The sequence below is a fragment of the Phalangium opilio genome, unplaced genomic scaffold (assembly GCF_054372755.1).
Source record: "Phalangium opilio isolate 3A_F unplaced genomic scaffold, DU_Popi_V2 ptg001170l_1, whole genome shotgun sequence".
NCBI lineage: Eukaryota > Metazoa > Arthropoda > Arachnida > Opiliones > Phalangiidae > Phalangium > Phalangium opilio.
Window position 1 is genome coordinate 11,247,762 of NW_028324255.1, and position 20,167 is coordinate 11,267,928.

Consider the following 20,167-nt stretch of genomic DNA (forward strand, 5'->3'; position numbering starts at 1 on the left):
GGTCAAGCCATATTCGTCGCTTCACTTGAAGGGAAAATTCATCGCATTTTACGTGATACTTTGATGGCCCGTATCTCCGCGGGTGTTCAGTTTTGGACCATATTTCTTTGGTGACTTAGTCTTGTTTTGACCCGTAGAATGCGCCCCTGAATTTGTGACACATCTTTTTGCATAACACCCTTCATACACATAAAAGTAACAATAAGCCATCTACCTAATACGAGCGAAAGGTTTAAGAATTATTTGACACCTGCTTGTACAGTACTATATAAAAGCGTATTTTGACAGAGTGTACACCAAATTCAGAACAAACTATAAACGCCGAAGCCACCATTGATGCACCCACATTATTTGAAAATAAAGGTATACATTTTCTAAATTTCGGTAGTTTTATAAATAAATGTTTCTTGGATGTAGAAACTGTGATAACCTGGCATTGTAGGTCATTCCTTAATATTTTTGCCTTTTTTTATTCGATGGTGTAGTTTAATAAAATACGAAGAATAAAATTATAGGTTTAATATGAATCCCTTCAAAATATTACTTTTAGCATTACAAAAACTAACATTATTCATCACTTTACTTACGGTTTGATCGCTTGCCTTTTTCCACTGATTTTAAATGTAAAGCGTGGCATAATGCATACAGTATTAAGAACCAACAAACACATTCTGAATTTTTTATGTATGTCATTTATTGTTCAGGCGCTTACTTTGTACCAGAGCCACTAAATCAAATAGAGGATGAAGAATTTAATTACCATAAAGATGAAGATAGCAGAGAAGAATTGTTATACCAAAACAGTAAAATAACAAAATTTGAGAGCGCTATTTCCATATTATCCCTATCTTTGAAGCACAAACTTTCCAAGTCTTGTTTGGACGATATCATAGCTCTTATTTTTTTGCATTTACCTCCGGAAACGGATTTTTTTACTTCAAAGTTTACATTTTACAAGTATATACAGTCGTTTCCAGCCCCTGTAAAAAGACATTTATTTTGCTCATCCTGCACATTTTATTTGGGATTAGAACTAGAATTAGAAACTAGATTTGAGTGTCCAAGCTGTTGCAAAAATATAGCTAAAATATCAAAAGACGTTGAAATGTTTTACGAAATCGATATCGTGAACTCACTAAAAGTGCATCTGGAAAGAGGTCGCTTGTTTGACCATTTAAGGCATAGCTTTGAAAGTAGAGAAAGTCTAACTAGAGAGCGAAATAAAGTGGAACGTTCAATCCACAATATTTTCGATGGTAAACAATATTCAGAGATAAATGAACTAAAAAATGTAAATAACTTTTCGCTAATGTGTAATGTTGATGGCGTGCCCATCTTCAAAAGTAGCAACAAAAGCTTATGGCCAATCCAATTATGTATTCCAGAAATAAGCTCCAATAACCAACGGAAGTACATTTTAGTTGCTGGCCTTTGGTATGGCAGCGGTAAACCTGAAATGAATTCCTTTTTGTATCCCCTAACGAAAACCTTAAAAAAGTTGCAATCAGATGGAATTTTCTGGGTACACCGAGAAACAAAAACCGAGATGGTGTCCAAAGTATTTACACAAATATTTTGCGTAGACGCTGTAGCAAGGGCCCCTTTGCTAAACATGACCCAATTTAATGGGAAATTTGGATGTGCTGTTTGTGAACATCCTGGTGAATACGACATCTCATCAAGGGTGTATAAATATATGGACGGCATCCCGAACAGAACACATGAATCTATAATAGAGGCCGGGAATGAAGCTTTAACAACTGGATCAGTTGTAAAAGGAATCAAGGGATTGTCCGTATTATCTATGATTCCTAAAGTAGATTTATCAAAGGCGCTCGTTCCGGACTATATGCACACTGTGCTTTTAGGAGTTACGAGACAATTTTTAAACGCTATAGTTAATAGTAAAAATCATTTGGGAGAATACTATCTTGGAACAAAATTGCATTTGGTTGATGAAAAACTACTTTCCATAAAGCCGCCAAGATTTATAACAAGAACCCCTCGTTCAATTACAACCTTGAAGCATCGGAAAGCTTCGGAGTATAGAAACTTTTTACTGTTTTATGCATTGCCAGTTCTCAAAGGAATCATTCCTGGTCGGTTTTTGAAACACTTGGCTTTATTATGTCATTCAATATATTTGCTCCTGCAGAGCAAAATTACGCATGCCGATATAGAATTATCAGAGTTTCTTTTGAAGGAATTTGTAAAATATATGGGAACAGTTTTTGTACATTTAATGTTCATCAATTGCTACATTTATGCGACACTGTACGCAACTGGGGACCTCTATAGACAACGTCCGCATTCATCTTTGAGGACAATAATCAAAGAATTAAAACATGCTTTCACGGAACTCAAGAAATAAATAAACAAATCATTCAATATATTCACATAAATCATGCTCTAGAAATTGAAAAACATTACATAAAGAAACCCTCCCTTGCTAGTTCATTTTTGAACCGATTAGCTGGTAGCAATTCTGACGCGTTCCTTGAAACTAATTTTGGCGAGGTTAAATTGCTAGGGAAGCCAAAAAAGTATTCATGTCAAACCAATATAAAAGCAAAGCTGATTGAAATTGGATTTCCGACAACTGTGCGCATTTATCCAAGATTAAAAATTCGAAATATAGTATACAATTCAAAAGAATTAAATCGAGCACAGAAGAGGAATTCATATACTGTTCTATTCAATTTGATTTCGCCAAACGTTATGAATAATACGACCTTGAGACATACTGAAAAGTGTGTAGGCTATGTGCTATATTTGTTTAGTTTTAATGGTTCAGCATATGCAATTATTCAAAAATTTAAGATGGGGATGACGGCCTTCCGATACCAAGAACCATGCAACTTTAGGGTTAATCATTTGCTAAATGTTGAATCAAAATGTAACGGAATTTGTATTATTCCAGCCAGTGCTATTGTCAGTCAAGTTATTGAAGTATTGGATTACGTTTGTGTACTACCAAATTTTGTAGAATACAATCTATGAGGCATCCGCATAAGCCGGGTCATTAACAACAAGATTTATTATGATATACTAAATATATAATTTTCTTATGAAATTTAATACCATTTCATAATGACTCAAAATAATATATAACTGTCGAACGTTTTTAGCACGAGCTGCGTGAAGTCGGATAATTACTAAAATATTTTCATGTCTATCGTCAATTATAGACAATTAGATAATTGTGCTGAATTATTTTGATAGAGATTGCATATCGTTTTTATTAAATTATAATCAATTATATGATGAAGGAAGAGGTGATCAAATGAAACCAAAACTGTGATTGAGGTTTATCATATTCAACCGAGTTGTTGTCTTAAGTTTTTTTATATAAAATTGTTTTTAACTATGATTTGAAGAAGACAATTATTTGGAGACTATGAGAAAGTAATCCAATTTTCGTGTATAGAAATGCATTTGATACTATCAGGGATAGATAGACTTTTTTAAGACGGAATAAACAATGTTTGGCCTTTACTTCAGTCCGACTCATAGACGAGTATATAGTCCCTTCCTTCAACACGTAACCAAAAAATTAAATTATCTTATTGGCTCACAAAAACTACGTATTGGTGACGTTGCTGACGGGGAGGGCCAAAAATACGTAATTCCTGTTTACCTCTGTCGCCATGACTACGACCCCTCTTGCGTTGTACCATAGCCCACTCGATCACGCGCGTCACGACGCAAGCTGCTCGCGCTATATAGCTATAGAGCGCGGATCGAGTGGGCTATGGTTGTACAGATAAGCGTCTTCACAGGGGTTCAAAATGGAGCCGTCTAAATACGAGGGTCCGGTAATTATTCGGGAATTGTTTTTAATAGCAATTAAGAAGGTAGTTAGTGAATTTGGTGCCGGTGTTTTGGATTTGGAGTACATCTGTAAAGGTGAAAAGTGTTCGCTAATTCTTTCTTAAGCCAATCATTTCTACTATCCTCATAATTTTGTAAACGAATTTGATGAAGTTAACCAAGGCTTAGTGAATGGTCAGGAGTTTTGTGAGTTTAGTGTTTGGTTAAAACCTGTTCGTGCTGTAATATCTATGAAGACTTTTACTCAATTCTAACTCACTTTTAATTTTCTTGGGTCTTCCCCGTTTTTTTTTCAGTTGCAAGCCCTATGTCTTGTGTAACTTCCATTTTTAAACAATGTTATTTCAAAAATTACAATCCGTGCCCATTCCAACTTGGCAGACGAAGGGGCAGACGACGTTTATTTGACCCGGATATACATACAACGGCATAACAAAAATAAGACCCGCCTCTTCTTTCATACCCCTCCGTCACGGGTAAGGGGGTCGTGGACTAGGACGCGCACCCGAATAACCCTGTTACCCATTCCGTCTTAAAAAAGTCTATCTATCCCTGATACTATTCTTGTTAATTCTGCAAAATCAATTAGTAAAATCCAATAAAATATCACGTTATAATTGATGATGTAAAAACTATCACGTTATTATTGATCATGTAAAAAATTATCACGTTATTATTGATCATGTCAAAAATTATCAAAACTCCATTTCCGAAATAAAAAATATTAAAAAATTGTCTGATAGAGAGAGATATTTTCAAATATGGGTCAAATGTTTTATCATAGAAAGAGGTATTATCAATTTGATAGGGTGAGATATTATCAAGTAAGGATCAACTTCTCTTTAATAGGGAAAGATATTATCAAATGAGGATCAAATTCAATTTGATAGGGAGAGATATTATCAAATGAGGATCAAATTATTTTTGATAGGGAGAGATATTATCAAATGAGGATCAAATGCTATTTGATAGGGAGAGATATTATCATATGAGGATCAAATTCAATTTGATAAGAAGAGATATTATCAAATATGTATCAAAGTCTATTTGATAGGGAGAGATATTATCAAATGAGGATCAAATTCTATTTGATAGGGAGAGATATTATCAAATAAGGATCAAATTCAATTTGATAGGGAGAGATATTATCCAATGAGGATCAAATTCAATTTGATAGGGAGAGATATTATCAAATGAGGATCAAATTCAATTTGATAGGGAGAGATATTATCAAATGAGGATCAAATTCAATTTGATAGGGAGAGATATTATCAAATAATGATCAAATTCAATTTGATAGGGAGAGATATTATCAAATAATGATCAAATTCCAATTGATAAGGAGTGATATTATCAAATAATGATCAAATTCCAATTGATAAGGAGTGATATTATCAAATAATGATCAAATTCCAATTGATAAGGAGTGATATTATCAAATAATGATCAAATTCCATTTGATAAGGAGTGATATTATCAAATAGGGATCAAATTTTGATTCATAGAAACGGATATTATCAAATATGGGTCAAATTTTGTTTCATAGAAACAGATATTATCAAATACGGATCAAATTTCGTTTGATAGGAAGGGAAAGAATCAAACAATGATCAACTTCTATTTGATAGGGAAAGATATTATCAAAAAATGGTCAAAATCAGATCCAACCACCTTATCAAATTGTTATTTTATCAAACGTTCTATTTTTGGAAACATTTTTGATCAAATTCTTAAAATTTGATCAAGGTGTTTTCGTAAGGGATGTTAGGAAGGAAATGATTAACGCAAGTTGATAAAGAAATTAATAATCTTTTAATTAGTTATGTTAGGAAGGAAATGATTAACGCAAGTTGATAAAGAAATTAATAATCTTTTAATTAGTTATGTTAGGAAGGAAATGATTTACGCAAGTTCATAAAGAAATTAATAATCTTTTAATTAGTTATGTTAGGAAGGAAATGATTAACGCAAGTTGATAAAGAAATTAATAATCTTTTAATTAGTTATGTTAGGAAGGAAATGATTTACGCAAGTTGATAAAGAAATTAATAATCTTTTAATTAGTTATGTTAGGAAGGAAATGATTAACGCAAGTTGATAAAGAAATTAATAATCTTTTAATTAGTTATGTTAGGAAGGAAATGATTAACGCAAGTTGATAAAGAAATTAATAAATTAATAATAATTTGATAAATATTATGGGGAAGAATATAATACTTCTTTTCCCCTTCTGATATGGGAACTCATGACGGAGACAATAGGGAGCTAACAGTTCTGACCCTGAAACGTCACACCCTTCTATCTCTTACTGGAGTTTCATCCCCCCTAACGGTTGGAAACAGTATTCTACTCGCAAAAATTCCAACCAGAGAGGGGCTGTGTGACGTCAGACTATCTGTTCCCCCTAGCCAGTTGTTAGCTCCTTATAGCTTTTAGACCAAACTACATTTTAAATGTCAGGAAGCTTTGACTGTAATTGGATTTAGGAATATTTTGAACTAATAATTCTACCCAAATGATTAAAATCTTAAATTAGGTAATGCTTTATGAAAAACCACGCTTTCTACAGAAGATATCCACATATTTCTCGCCAACGTAACATCTTTGTTTATCTTGCAAACTATTAAACATAAGAAAAAGCACTGTCGTTAACAGTGATTTTCCAAGGAAAGTAATGACAGCACACCTTATTTTGTTAACTAATGGACCCCAGATTTATAATTTATCTCAAACACTTTTAACAAGTTTTATTAATGTTTATTTTGTTACATTTTAAATATTTTTTGTTTTATTACATTTTTAAATATTTTTGGTTTAATACATTTTAAAAAGTTTTGGTTTATTAAATTTATATTTTTTGACAGTTATGATTATTAATTTTTTTGAAAAAAGACGCTCTACAGTGCTGCCCCCAATAATTCGTCTTCAGCGCCAGGGTGAGAAATAAGGCGGTGGCACTGGGCAAATGACCAGTTTAAAAATTGCCTTGACCAGTTTATTTATTAAATGCCTGGGGGTCTAGTGGTCACCGTGACCACTTTTTAAATTGCCCTTCTTTAGTAAAAAATAAATTCCCGGCGCACTGTACCATGGAGTAGTTTTGATGTATATACAATAAAAGTTTACTTGTAGAAGCATAACACAACAATTAGTCTCCTGTTATACTACTCCATGGTGACATATTGCTTGTAAGCAATGATTCAATGAAGAACGGAAGGGGAAAGTGACGGAACGCCGTTATCCGGACCGGTTAGCAGTAGCACCAGTGCCTATAGACTAGCTGCGATGTGCGTTGTTTTTATGAGTCGTTAGTCTTTCATTGTAAGAGGCTTTAGTGTTTGTAATACAACAAATTTAAACACTTCAAACCTTGAAAATTCTATTCGTATTAAAATGGAACATGTTTCCATTAAAGGTTCCAAGTTTAATTATTTTTATTAACATATATAAACTAACTTTTGAGTGAGATATAGAAATCAATTCATATAAAACAAATAAACAGTATATAGAACCTAGAACCATTTCAGTGCAGCTCTGACAGTATGTAGAAATATTAAGTGGTCATTGACCAGTTTTTTAATTAAAACCCTTGGGCTCTACTGGTCAAATGACCAGTTTAAAGATTTTCCTTATTTCTCACCCTGTTCAGCGCTAGCTAGGTTAGTGGTGGTCTTTAGAACTTTCGTAACCGACCAATCAAAATTGTTTTTGCTGGTTTGCAATCAGGGTTGGAAATAAGAAATATTTCTTATAGGACGTGTGTCCAGTGACCCCCTATTTGACTCGAAAATTTATAGGACATTGTAACTGGAGTGTGCGTGCCAAAATATTGTCGCTTCTCCATAGTCAAGATATCAAAATTTCGGGATACTCATTGGTCAAACTGTCCATAGTTTAAAAAAAAGTTATGGGACATTTTAAAATTTTATTGGACAATGTCCACTGTCCTGTGCTTATTTCCGGTTTCGGGCTGCCAGATTCTGAGTGAGTCTGACGTAGCAGACGACAAATGAGTTTTCCTTTAAAATCCTCATAGAGTGGCACAGGCTTAGCAATTTTAATTAATATTTTAGTTAAAAATGGTTTATTGTTCAGTTTTTAAGTGTAAAAGTCGCACGGAAAAAGATAAGGGGATTTCGTTTTACTGTTTTCCTTGTGTAAATAAGAAATATGGGCCTTATATTGAAGAACTTTCGCGTAAAAGAAGGCAGGCTTGGGTTAACGCCCTTCATCTTGAAAAAATTTTTTCAACTTTTGATCTAATACAGTAGGGCTGTTCGATACTACTCGATGCCAACTTGGTATCGAGTACTTCAGTCTTTCGATACCGGTATCGAGTACCGTTTTTGGGATCCGATACTGGTATCGAGTACTTTCGAAAAATCCGAAGCATCGAGTACTTTATCCCCTCATCTTTTCCCCCTGGAATCGAAGGAACGTTTCTTTTTCAAACTTGCGGCCAATCATTGGCTTTATATTTTAACACGTGAATGTTTCCCTCGTCGACATAATTTAGTCTCTATACTCCATCCCTAGAGTAGACTGACGTCAGACCTAGCTTCTTCAACCATAGCCCATTCGATCGCGCACAAAACGACGCAACCTGCTCGTGCTATAGAATCCCGATCAAAGAATTGGATTTACATATATAAGCGCGATTTTGAAGAAAATTCGGAGTAACCGAAAATTAATATTAAGTTCTAAAGGAGGAGGTATGTTTTTTGGCCAGTTCCTTCGTCCTATTGATACAAATGACCTGAAATTTAACTTAGACGCGTTTCGTCGTGTTTTATTATACTTAAAGGATTCTAGCTTTCAGAAAATTTATGTGAATAGCGCTAACTAAACATAAATCACATCTTAAAAATTAGATTAAATAAATTTAAATTAAATGTTAAAATATTGCAGCAATGCTTTTCCAAGAAATAAAAACTAATTACAAAGCTTATTATAATTAAATACGCAAAATCTATCATAGGTGGCGCTTTAAAAAAAAGTACTCGATACTTTGGGTATCGAGTATTTTATCTCCGATACCGATACCCGGTATCGAGTACAATATTCAGTACTCGATACCGGTATCGATACCAAAAATCTTCGATACTCCCAGCCCTATAATACAGAAATGGCATAGAATATGTAGTCGTCATTTTATTTCAGGTAAGAAATACTAAAATTAAAGAAATGGTACAAGTTTTAAAATTTTTTCATTAATGCAATGTATTTTAATTTAGGAAAACCATCAAATTTGGAAGATGAGACGCACCCTGATTGGGTTCCATCACTTTTCCTGGGATATAGAAGTGTGCAAAGCTTAAGATCTCCAAAATCTAGACTAGATTTACATAATCGGTATTTAGAGCGTTCTGAGAAGAAGAGAGAATTGGAATCAAAAAGTGAAAATGCGATCTCAATGTCATCATTGGGAAATGATCTCTTCGTTTCTGTGTTAACGGAAGATAGTCAAGATGATTCTGTGTTAACGGTAGACAGTCTAGATGATTCTGTGATTATGGAAATAAGCATTCTTGAAGACAGAATTGAAGATTCTGGAAGAGCTGAAGTTGCTTGTCAATGCGTACCACTTTTTTTAAATGCATCTGTTCAAGCTAATGTTAAAATGGTGGAGGTATCGAGTCAGACAAGCAATAATACATACAAAACTGCCGAAATTCAAACTGATCTAACCATAGAAAATATAAATTTTTATGAAGACTTCAAAAAATACAATCAAATGAAACGAGGACCGTTTATTATACTTGCCTTCCATCAATTCTGTAGTACCATTTGATTAGATTTAAGATGTTCATAGTATATTTTTGCAAATTTTAAATTTTTTATTGCACAATTAAGGTGGAAGGAATAAAAATTATCACAAATTAAGTTTTATCACTTTTTCTTTCCTGGTCTACCTCTACCTCGGTTTTTGGGTTTGGTATTTAGAAAATATTTTGTACATGGGGCCTTTGTAATTTTTAAAGATATGTAATGAAAGTTATTATGAAACTATTTCTATCACAGTTCTCATTATCACAAGCTATCATTCTCCCCTCTTCCCCTTTACCGCAATAACAATACTTTTTATTGACCAGATTTTTACAATTGCGGCTAGAGAGTTCACTGGAATTTCTCTAATGCCATTATAGAGAACATTTCTTCTAAAATGCTTACAAACCAATTCTAATAATATGCACTTGTAAAAATTTTTTGTACATTTTTGAATTATTTCTTCCCAAAGTTCAGTCAGGTAAAATTCTTTCAATTTTGACTTCATTCAGTGTCCAAATGACAAAAATCACAATAACTTCTATCACGGATCATCATTTGGGTTTGTACTTGATAATAGTAAGCGTAACTAGAGGACAGTTTATACTTCTTCGTTTGTTAACAATATTCCAAGCATGAAGATTTCGTAGTTGCCCTTACGAAAATGTATGATCAAATATTGATCAAACGAAGTTGATCCAAAATAGGGCCGATCAAACCTTGATTTAGTTTGGATTTCAATAAATCTAATCAAAATGTTTTCAAAGCAATTTTTCATTATTTTCATCAAATTTTGATCCCAGTTCTATCACACATTTGATCAAATGTTTATCGCGATTGTATCATACATTTGATCAAATGTTTATCGCGGTTTTGTTGTGAAATTAATCAAATGTTTATCGTGGTTCTATCATACATTTGATCAAATGTTTATCGCGGTTTTGTTGTGAAATTAATCAAATGTTTATCGCGGTTTTGTTGTGAAATTAATCAAATGTTTATCGCGGTTTTGTTGTGAAATTAATCAAATGTTTATCGTGGTTCCGTCATACATTTGATCAAATGTTTATCGTGGTTCTGTCATACATTTCATCAAATGTTTATCGTGGTTCTGTCATACATTTCATCAAATGTTTATCGTGGTTCTATCATAAATTTGATCAAATGTTATCTCGATTCTATCCTACATTTGATCAAATGTTTATCGTGGTTCGATCATACATTTGATCAAATGTTATCTCGATTCTATCCTACATTTGATCAAATGTTTATCGTGGTTCTATCATACATTTGATCAAATGTTTATCGTGGTTCTATCATACATTTGATCAAATGTTTATCGTGGTTCTATCATACATTTGATAAAATGTTTATCGTGGTTCTATCATACATTTGATCAAATGTTTATCGTGGTTCTATCATACATTTGATCAAATGTTTATCGTGGTTCTATCAAACATTTGATCAAATGTTATCTCGATTCTATCCTACATTTGATCAAATGTTTATCGTGGTTCTATCATACATTTGATCAAATGTTTATCGTGATTCTATCATACATTTGATCAAATGTTTATCGTGATTCTATCATACATTTGATCAAATGTTTATCGTGATTCTATCATACATTTGATCAAATGTTTATCGTGATTCTATCATACATTTGATCAAATGTTTATAACGATACTATCATACATTTGATCAAATGTTTATAACGGTTCTATCATACATTTGATCAAATGTTTATCGTGATTCTATCATACATTTGATCAAATGTTTATCGTGATTCTATCATACATTTGATCAAATGTTTATCGTAATTCTATCATACATTTGATCAAATGTTTATCGTGGTTCTATCATACATTTGATCAAATGTTATCTCGATTGTATCCTACATTTGATCAAATGTTTATCGTGATTCTATCATACATTTGATCAAATGTTATCTCGATTCTATCCTACATTTGATCAAATGTTTATCGTGATTCTATCATACATTTGATCAAATGTTTATCGTGATTCAATCATACATTTGATCAAATGTTTATCGTGATTCTATCATACATTTGATCAAAAGTTTATCGTGATTCTATCATACATTTGATCAAATGTTTATCGTGATTCTATCATACATTTGATCAAATGTTTATAACGATACTATCATACATTTGATCAAATGTTTATAACGGTTCTATCATACATTTGATCAAATGTTTATCGTGATTCTATCATACATTTGATCAAATGTTTATCGTGATTCTATCATACATTTGATCAAATGTTTATCGTGATTCTATCATACATTTGATCAAATGTTTATCGTGGTTCTATCATACATTTAATCAAATGTTATCTCGATTGTATCCTACATTTGATCAAATGTTTATCGTGATTCTATCATACATTTGATCAAATGTTTATCGTGATTCTATCATACATTTGATCAAATGTTTATCGTGATTCTATCATACATTTGATCAAATGTTTATAACGGTTCTATCATACATTTGATCAAATGTTTATAACGGTTCTATCCTACATTTGATCAAATGTTTATCGTGGTTCTATCATACATTTGATCAAATGTTTATCGTGATTCTATCATACATTTGATCAAGCGTTTATCGCGGCTCTATCATACATTTGATCAAATTTTAATATCGCTTCTATTCTACACTTGATCAAATGGTAATCTCGATTCTATCCTAGACTTGATAAAATTTTAATACTGGTTCTACTATCATACATCAGATCAGAATTTAATCCCTGTTCTATAATATACTTGATCAAATCTTATTCCCTTTTATCATTCATAAAATATAAATATTACTTCAAATCAAATTTTATACCCAGCTTCTATCGACTTTCTGCTCAAAATTCAATCACGATTTATTATTTTTTCCATCAAAATTTAAACGCAGAATAATCGGTGTTTTAATTCAATTCCGATCCTGGTAGTATAAAAGTTTTGACTAAATTTCAAAATCAGAAAAAGAAACCACGATTTTATGCAATTTTAATATAGGTTTAGTCCGTGTTTTAGTCTAATTTCATTTATAACTTCATCAATACTTTGATCAATTTCAAATACTAGTTTGTTCAAACTGTTATTTTTAATTAATAAAGTAGCAACGTGTTTTTGTGCTAAGAAATAATTTTTAGTAAGGGGAAAAACCTATAAATTTTCAATTAATCAAGGCATATATTTTTTAGAACAAATCCTGTTCATACTGAATGAAACTGATTTCAAGCTTCAAGAAAATTTTATTCAATCCAATTGTCAAAAAATCGGAAACATTATGGATATTAAATTTTTTTCATTTATCTCTTCTCTTCTTAATTCACTAAGTTTGTTTCCTAGTGTTCGCACAATATCTTTTTTACATTTTTTCCAGTTTCTTTTAGAAGCGATATCCAAAACGAAATCTGATATCAAGCATGTTAAATAGTGTTAAGTAACAAATTATCATGCTATACTTTTAAAGTAAATTTTCAAGTGACCCAGGTTCAAGAGAAAGGAAATGTAAGCGAAAGTTAAGGGACCTGATTATTGTTATATGTGCCTTTCGATTAAAGCAATATAGCACTAGTAGAGATTTAGCTGACACCAAAACATTTAATATAGGAATCCAGAACGTTTTGCTATGTCTTGGGCATCTTGTTTAAAAGATTCCCGCGCATGCACACATTGTACAAAATTGACGTCAGACCATAGCCAACCAGGCCAACCGCAAAGTTGGCCATGGTCTAACGTCAATTTTGTACAATGTGCGCATGCGCGGGAACATTTTAAACAAGATGCCCATTGCAAGACATTGAAAAACTTTCTGGATTCCCCTATTGAAAAATATTTTGTATTTGAATTTTGGATCTTTGTCAGTCGTTTAAAGACCATTATTCAATTCAATTACCAATTATGGCGTCAACAGCTGGTCTATACAACCCTTGCCGTGAATCTGCAGGTTTTCCATGTGGACCGTTTGCCGTGCGCCCATACAATGAACATGTTCGTAGAAATTCTATTTTAAACGTTTCTACAAGCAACAATCGAGCCATGGTTGAAGCAGTTTTGCTAGAGTTTTCAGCCCGTCTTAAAATGAATCTTGACAAGAAAACTTTGCTTCCATTTACAAGTTCCACCACCTAAAAAAGCATAATATAACAACTTTTCTTCGTCGTGACTCAACGGACTATACTACTATCCAAATTAATTAGAAAATAGTCATATCAAATGCGGATACTAATGGTTTCGTAACATTTTTACTTTATGAGAAGTTTTTAAAATGACAACGCTTAGGAAATAGCTTACATCAGAGTCCGATGCGGAGTACTTCAAATGTTCATGCACATTGCTTACACTCGTATTCAATGGTGATTTTGGATCTTATTTAAAAAAAACTATAAATTTAACATTATTGACAACATTGACAACATTTACAACATACCAGGCAAGACACTGGTTTCTAAAGTGAACTTTGTAGCATCTAAAAGTGAATCTATAAAAAGTGTTTCGTAAAATGAATTTAAAAAACCATCCCTTTCCGCCGTGGGTTGAGAATGGCCTACTGGATCTTCCTAAAAACTTATAATTTCATATTTCTCTTATTGCAAAAATACCTGATCCGGCTTAACATGCAAATTGCTTATATACTATAGAAAATAGTTGAAACAAACCAAAATTTTCCATGCTCGATGACGCAGCCTTTGGAGTTTCTGAAAGTATTTGTTTTCTTGGCTCTAATTTGTTTTCTTTTTCTAGAAACATTTGGTCCTCGTTGGTAAAATAGTTTTTTCCAAGCTGGATTTCACTATCAGACATAGTTTTTAATTTTGGAGTTTTGGTGGTTGCTAAACCTACATTAATTATATGATATTGTAATTTTAATAGGTATATTATATGTAGACCAAATAATGCATCGCCAAGTTAAGAACTATAGATAAACCAAATATTTATAATAACCACCATGGGTCTAATTTTAACCTTGATTAATAGTTTCAATAAATAGGAAATGACTTAACTAATTCTATGTAATATTAGTGATCAAATTTTAACTTTATTCAGGGGCATCGAATAATTAATTGGCGTCGCATTATTTTGGCACACAAGCCACTACCTTTATCTTTAGGATATTTTTCTTGCATAAAAGCAAACATTTCTCTTAAAAAATCTCCAACTTTGTCAATCTTTTTCTCAATAGCATTACATTTATCTTGTAAGCTGTTTAGCGTTGAAATACTAGTTTCACAACTGTTGCAAGAGATGTCTACTAACTGTTTGGTCTTAGTATCCTCTATTTTGGTTGACGCAATATTGCTGCGAATCAATTCCTGCATTTTCCGCTTCCCTTGGTCTTTGATGTTTTTTTCCTCCAGTTTGGTTTTTTTCTGGTTCAATAATAATTTTATCACCATAAATTGCCTACTAGCAAAAATGTATCCTGATTTCCTGGTTGGTGTCTCTTATGATTAAATACCAAGCTTCCGGTAAAGACGGGACGATTTTTAAATCTTAATTTTACCAAGAACGGATTCATGCATGAATCCGTTCTGGATTTTACAATATTATGCCAAAGATGGCCGGGCTCTGATATATAGACTGTTTCTGAAAAGTTCTGTACTAAATTAATTGTTGGGCTCTTCCAAGTCGAAAAAGGGCCACTGTTTAGAAATTTTGATTAGCGTGTGTTACAGATGTCCCCTTATTTAAAATAAGCATTTTCTTCCACTTTCTTACTTAAATTTTAGGGGTCATTCGTATAACACTCCTATCATAACTTGCAAACAGTGTCGGCCATTAAGGCAAAATACTATATACAAAAAAAGTTCGAGTCAATTAAGCAGCCCCAATAATTTCTTACGGACCTTTCTGAAACACCCTGAACATACAGAGAGCTTTCGGTTTGGAGAGGAGAACTAAGACTAGTGAGATAATATACACAGCCATACTTGTAGAACTTTCAATGCAGAAGGACAGCTGAAATTCACCAATATGATGGCTATGAACCATGTTAATTAGACTAAGGAGGGTGAGACGTACTACTCAGCCAACTGATAGCTCTCTATAACAAGACAGTGATATGTTAGACTACCTTCAATATTCTAAGGATTTTTTAAGACTTGCGGTTCAAAACTTACGATAGCATAAAACTGCACTCTTAAATCATAATCGTTTATGCTATCGTAAGTTTTGAACCGCAAGTCTTAAAAAATCCTTAGAATATTGAAGGTAGTCTAACATATCACTGTCTTGCTATAGAGAGCTATCAGTTGGACTACCTTCAATATTCTAAGGATTTTTTAAGACTTGCGGTTCTAAACTTACGATAGCATAAACGATTATGATTTAAGAGTGTAGTTTTATGACAGTGTAGTTTTTAAAACTGTGTCATACCTTATTCTGACAATGATTAACTATTTTCGTTCGTTTTCTCGTATTTGACTTTACATTCCGCTTCATTTGCGATCTTGAAGCCGATGTATATTCTTCATCACCTGCTTCTGAATCTTTCTCTTGCACTTCTCTTTTAATTGTTTCATCTAGCATATTTTCACGAAGAGGAACCAACTCTAATTTGGTACCTAAATTAAATATTTTCTCTCAAAGTACATTAACCTAGTTGAATAATCTAAGATTTACTAGGAAGAGAATTCCACGTTAAGCTTGTAGCTTATTTACATCTGGGTCCGTTACATTGCATAGAGGGGTGGTAACAACTAAGACACTATGCCACAGCGACTTATACTAACTATTCCACTACTACAACTATAAGCCGCCTCACGTAAACAAATGCAACTCGTATTTGAGGAGCAAAGCGATATAAGGACAAGGTCGCACAACTTACCCTCCCTGCACTTTGCATGCGGTGTTTGGTGGTCGCAGCTTGATACTTGGGATATAGACCTGTTTTTGAAAAAGCTCTAGACGTTTGAGTAGTGGAAACATAATATTAACTAAAAGCTAACGACGATAGAGTTCTCATCCAACGGATGGTTTTTTGGGGGTGGCTTATATAGAGTAATGGCAGTTCTAAGTATGCAAACGTCATACCCTATCTCTTATCTCAGTGTCATCCCCTCTTACAAAAGCGCGCCCAGAGGGAGGGATACGAAGTTTACACCCCTCTCTACCGCCACTAGTCTATTCTCTAGTAATGAAAATCATATACCATGCAATTGGAACGCCCCGAACGTCACAGTTTTCACCAGTGACACACACTTGTAAAGGTGATCATACCATGCATTTACAAAGCTACAACTGTCACAATGTTAAATTGGAAACTGACTCACTAACGGTTTAATACGGCCAAAATTTGAAATGTATGACATTCCGTCTGAATATCACATGTTTTACTTACAAGCAAGCTTGATCACTTTTGCGGAGACTATAGATTTTTTCCAGTTTACAAAGACTTCTGATCCATCGTCAGGTGGTTTGTTTGGATCCCAATCACGGATAATCGCAACTTTGTAAATATCCACGAAATTTTCTTCAGGAAACTCCAACAAGGCGTATTCAATTTCATCATTTTGGTTTTCGAGTTCATTCTGGGTCCCACTAAAATCTGAATCTTGATTACACTCCGTTGAGGTATTTTCTTCCATGTCGACGGCCAAAAATCAGTTCCCTTCTAGCTCAACTTTAAGAAACAATGGCGGAAACCACCGCGACGCCGAGATCGACAATTTTGAACACGTAAAGGCGACGGCGTACTCTGTTCTAGCTCTCGGACAGAGATGAGTCAGGAATGCAAATACAAGTACATAGGCCTAGTAGCCAAGTCAAGAAAACGTCCATCGCTGTGAATGAGATGTATTGGGCCCAACCTGGAATTTCTTTACTCGTGTTGTATGGACTTGTCGTGACGCTATTTTTGATTGTCAGGTAGGCGGTCTTTTCGTTTTTACAAGTAGACTGTTTATTTGAAAGAGGACGAAAACTTAAGCAAATTTATATCAAAGCACTCGCATTAAATTATAAAAATTTTGATTTATTTAATTTGACATATGGTGAATTCCAGTTTTAAACTAGAGGGTGTTTAAAGATTTTGAAAAATACATGCTATTTGCTCTTTTATTCGAACAAATGACTTTCCTTTCCCATTTTCTTAGTATACTGTCCATGATTATGTACCCAAGATAAGGAATTGTTTTTTCAAATTCTTGCAAAGCTTAAAGGAATAAAAGTTCTTTCTGTGAGTAGGCGAATTCTATTTACGGAAAACTTTCAGTGTAAATCTCAAAACCGCAGTGTTTGAACTATTGTATGAAGCATTGAAATTGATTTTGATAAAGACTTTCAAAAAGTAATAATTTTGGTATCATTAGAAGATATTTGTTCAATATGTCAAATAGAAAATATAGAAAATATCTTTATAATGAGGGAGCAAGAGTAAGTTTATTCTAATCTTGTTATACTAAAAGATTCTGTGTGCATGAGAGTGATTATTGTACGTGCAGATCAGTCGCTAGTTTAATGACGATTTAAAATGACATTTCCGACGTACATATATAGATACCGAAAAGCACCAAGAATCGGTGGAAAATTGATTGTGCGGCCAGAGAGAATATACAAGGTGATTACCTCAGGCCTTCTCACCTTCATGTAAATTGCATGGGGTCCAACTTCTTGTTTTATTTTTGAGTTTTGAGACTTAGTTACTTAACTCCTTCCTGGCACCATTAATTGGTAGAACTAAATTATTCTTTAATATAGGGTGTTACAAAAAGATGTGTCACAAATTCAGGGGCGCATTCTACGGGTCAAAACAAGACTAAGTCACCAAAGAACTATGGTCCAAAACTGAACACCCGCGGAGATACGGGCCATCAAAGTATCACGTAAAATGCGATGAATTTCCCCTTCAAGTGAAGCGACGAATATGGCTTCACCATATTGTTTTCAATTAATTGGTCATAATTGAAAAAGATTCGATATTTAAGAAACGATCGATTCTGGAGGCAGAGCTAAAAGCATTTTAGACCAAAAAATTAAACATTTAATTTGGTAAAGTGTTTTAATTTGGCCTAAAGTTACAACGGCGTTTTCAGATCGCTGTAGTTGCTGAGTGGCTTGGTTTTTCATTCATTAAACTTCTTTGTCAAGCCAACGAGTAAAGCGCTTTACGTGTAAGCAAGAGCGCCTATTGGAAGGATGTCGTGACAACGGCATGAACGTTTTAAAACCGGTGTTTTAACCAGACCGTGGTATTATTACCCAATCTCGCATGTCTGTTATCGAACCCTGTGGAGTTACGTTTGCCATCGAACATTCGTGGATATCTGTGTCGTGGGACATTCTTCTAAGACAGATTCACTATCGGCCACGTATGCAAGAAATGACGCATACGGCGACAAACGACCAATGCTAATTCTAACGTGATTGTAATACTGTATGACTCGTAATATTACCCCCCAGAATCGATCGTTTCTTAAATATCGAATCTTTTTCAATTATGACCAATTAATTGAAAACAATATGGTCAAGCCATATTCGTCGCTTCACTTGAAGGGAAAATTCATCGCATTTTACGTGATACTTTGATGGCCCGTATCTCCGCGGGTGTTCAGTTTTGGACCATATTTCTTTGGTGACTTAGTCTTGTTTTGACCCGTAGAATGCGCCCCTGAATTTGTGACACATCTTTTTGCATAACACCCTTCATACACATAAAAGTAACAATAAGCCATCTACCTAATACGAGCGAAAGGTTTAAGAATTATTTGACACCTGCTTGTACAGTACTATATAAAAGCGTATTTTGACAGAGTGTACACCAAATTCAGAACAAACTATAAACGCCGAAGCCACCATTGATGCACCCACATTATTTGAAAATAAAGGTATACATTTTCTAAATTTCGGTAGTTTTATAAATAAATGTTTCTTGGATGTAGAAACTGTGATAACCTGGCATTGTAGGTCATTCCTTAATATTTTTGCCTTTTTTTATTCGATGGTGTAGTTTAATAAAATACGAAGAATAAAATTATAGGTTTAATATGAATCCCTTCAAAATATTACTTTTAGCATTACAAAAACTAACATTATTCATCACTTTACTTACGGTTTGATCGCTTGCCTTTTTCCACTGATTTTAAATGTAAAGCGTGGCATAATGCATACAGTATTAAGAACCAACAAACACATTCTGAATTTTTTATGTATGTCATTTATTGTTCAGGCGCTTACTTTGTACCAGAGCCACTAAATCAAATAGAGGATGAAGAATTTAATTACCATAAAGATGAAGATAGCAGAGAAGAATTGTTATACCAAAACAGTAAAATAACAAAATTTGAGAGCGCTATTTCCATATTATCCCTATCTTTGAAGCACAAACTTTCCAAGTCTTGTTTGGACGATATCATAGCTCTTATTTTTTTGCATTTACCTCCGGAAACGGATTTTTTTACTTCAAAGTTTACATTTTACAAGTATATACAGTCGTTTCCAGCCCCTGTAAAAAGACATTTATTTTGCTCATCCTGCACATTTTATTTGGGATTAGAACTAGAATTAGAAACTAGATTTGAGTGTCCAAGCTGTTGCAAAAATATAGCTAAAATA

General features: G+C 33.4%; 3 protein-coding genes across 3 annotated transcripts; 1 reads left to right on the forward strand and 2 right to left on the reverse strand.

The window, feature by feature from the left end:
* The first annotated feature begins 8,953 nt into the window (after positions 1-8,953).
* Positions 8,954-9,714, forward strand: LOC149587265 (uncharacterized). Its single transcript, XM_089863354.1, has 2 exons — positions 8,954-8,991; positions 9,066-9,714. Exon 2 carries the CDS (start codon positions 9,245-9,247, stop codon positions 9,620-9,622), a length of 378 nt encoding a protein of 125 aa, XP_089719480.1. The 5' UTR covers positions 8,954-8,991; positions 9,066-9,244; the 3' UTR covers positions 9,623-9,714.
* Positions 9,715-12,880: 3,166 nt separating this feature from the next.
* LOC149587266 (uncharacterized) lies at positions 12,881-15,557 on the reverse strand. The gene is made up of 7 exons (XM_089863773.1): positions 15,547-15,557; positions 14,715-14,985; positions 14,275-14,454; positions 14,046-14,096; positions 13,910-13,983; positions 13,512-13,743; positions 12,881-13,026 (listed from the first exon to the last, which is right to left on the reverse strand). The coding sequence occupies exons 2-7, from the start codon at positions 14,932-14,934 to the stop codon at positions 12,881-12,883; spliced, it is 903 nt and encodes a 300-aa protein (XP_089719899.1). The 5' UTR covers positions 14,935-14,985; positions 15,547-15,557.
* A 16-nt stretch (positions 15,558-15,573) lies between these two features.
* On the reverse strand, positions 15,574-18,205 carry LOC149587267 (uncharacterized). The gene is made up of 3 exons (XM_089863450.1): positions 16,956-18,205; positions 15,877-16,179; positions 15,574-15,689 (listed from the first exon to the last, which is right to left on the reverse strand). The coding sequence occupies exons 1-2, from the start codon at positions 17,200-17,202 to the stop codon at positions 15,986-15,988; spliced, it is 441 nt and encodes a 146-aa protein (XP_089719576.1). The 5' UTR covers positions 17,203-18,205; the 3' UTR covers positions 15,574-15,689; positions 15,877-15,985.
* Positions 18,206-20,167: the final 1,962 nt, after the last annotated feature.

What these genes read in the sequence shown, in the direction of transcription:
- LOC149587265 (XM_089863354.1), top strand. Translation starts at nt 9,245, where the DNA reads ATGTCATCATTGGGAAATGATCTCTTCGTTTCTGTGTTAACGGAAGAT.
- LOC149587266 (XM_089863773.1), bottom strand. Translation starts at nt 14,934, where the DNA reads ATGCAGGAATTGATTCGCAGCAATATTGCGTCAACCAAAATAGAGGAT. An exon ending in ATCGAGCATGGAAAATTTTG is followed by an intron (nt 14,097 to 14,274) that starts GTTTGTTTCAAC and finishes CACTTTTTATAG; the next exon opens with ATTCACTTTTAGATGCTACA. An exon ending in AGCTGTTGACGCCATAATTG is followed by an intron (nt 13,027 to 13,511) that starts GTAATTGAATTG and finishes GCTTGATATCAG; the next exon opens with ATTTCGTTTTGGATATCGCT.
- LOC149587267 (XM_089863450.1), bottom strand. Translation starts at nt 17,202, where the DNA reads ATGGAAGAAAATACCTCAACGGAGTGTAATCAAGATTCAGATTTTAGT. An exon ending in AAAAGTGATCAAGCTTGCTT is followed by an intron (nt 16,180 to 16,955) that starts GTAAGTAAAACA and finishes TATTTAATTTAG; the next exon opens with GTACCAAATTAGAGTTGGTT.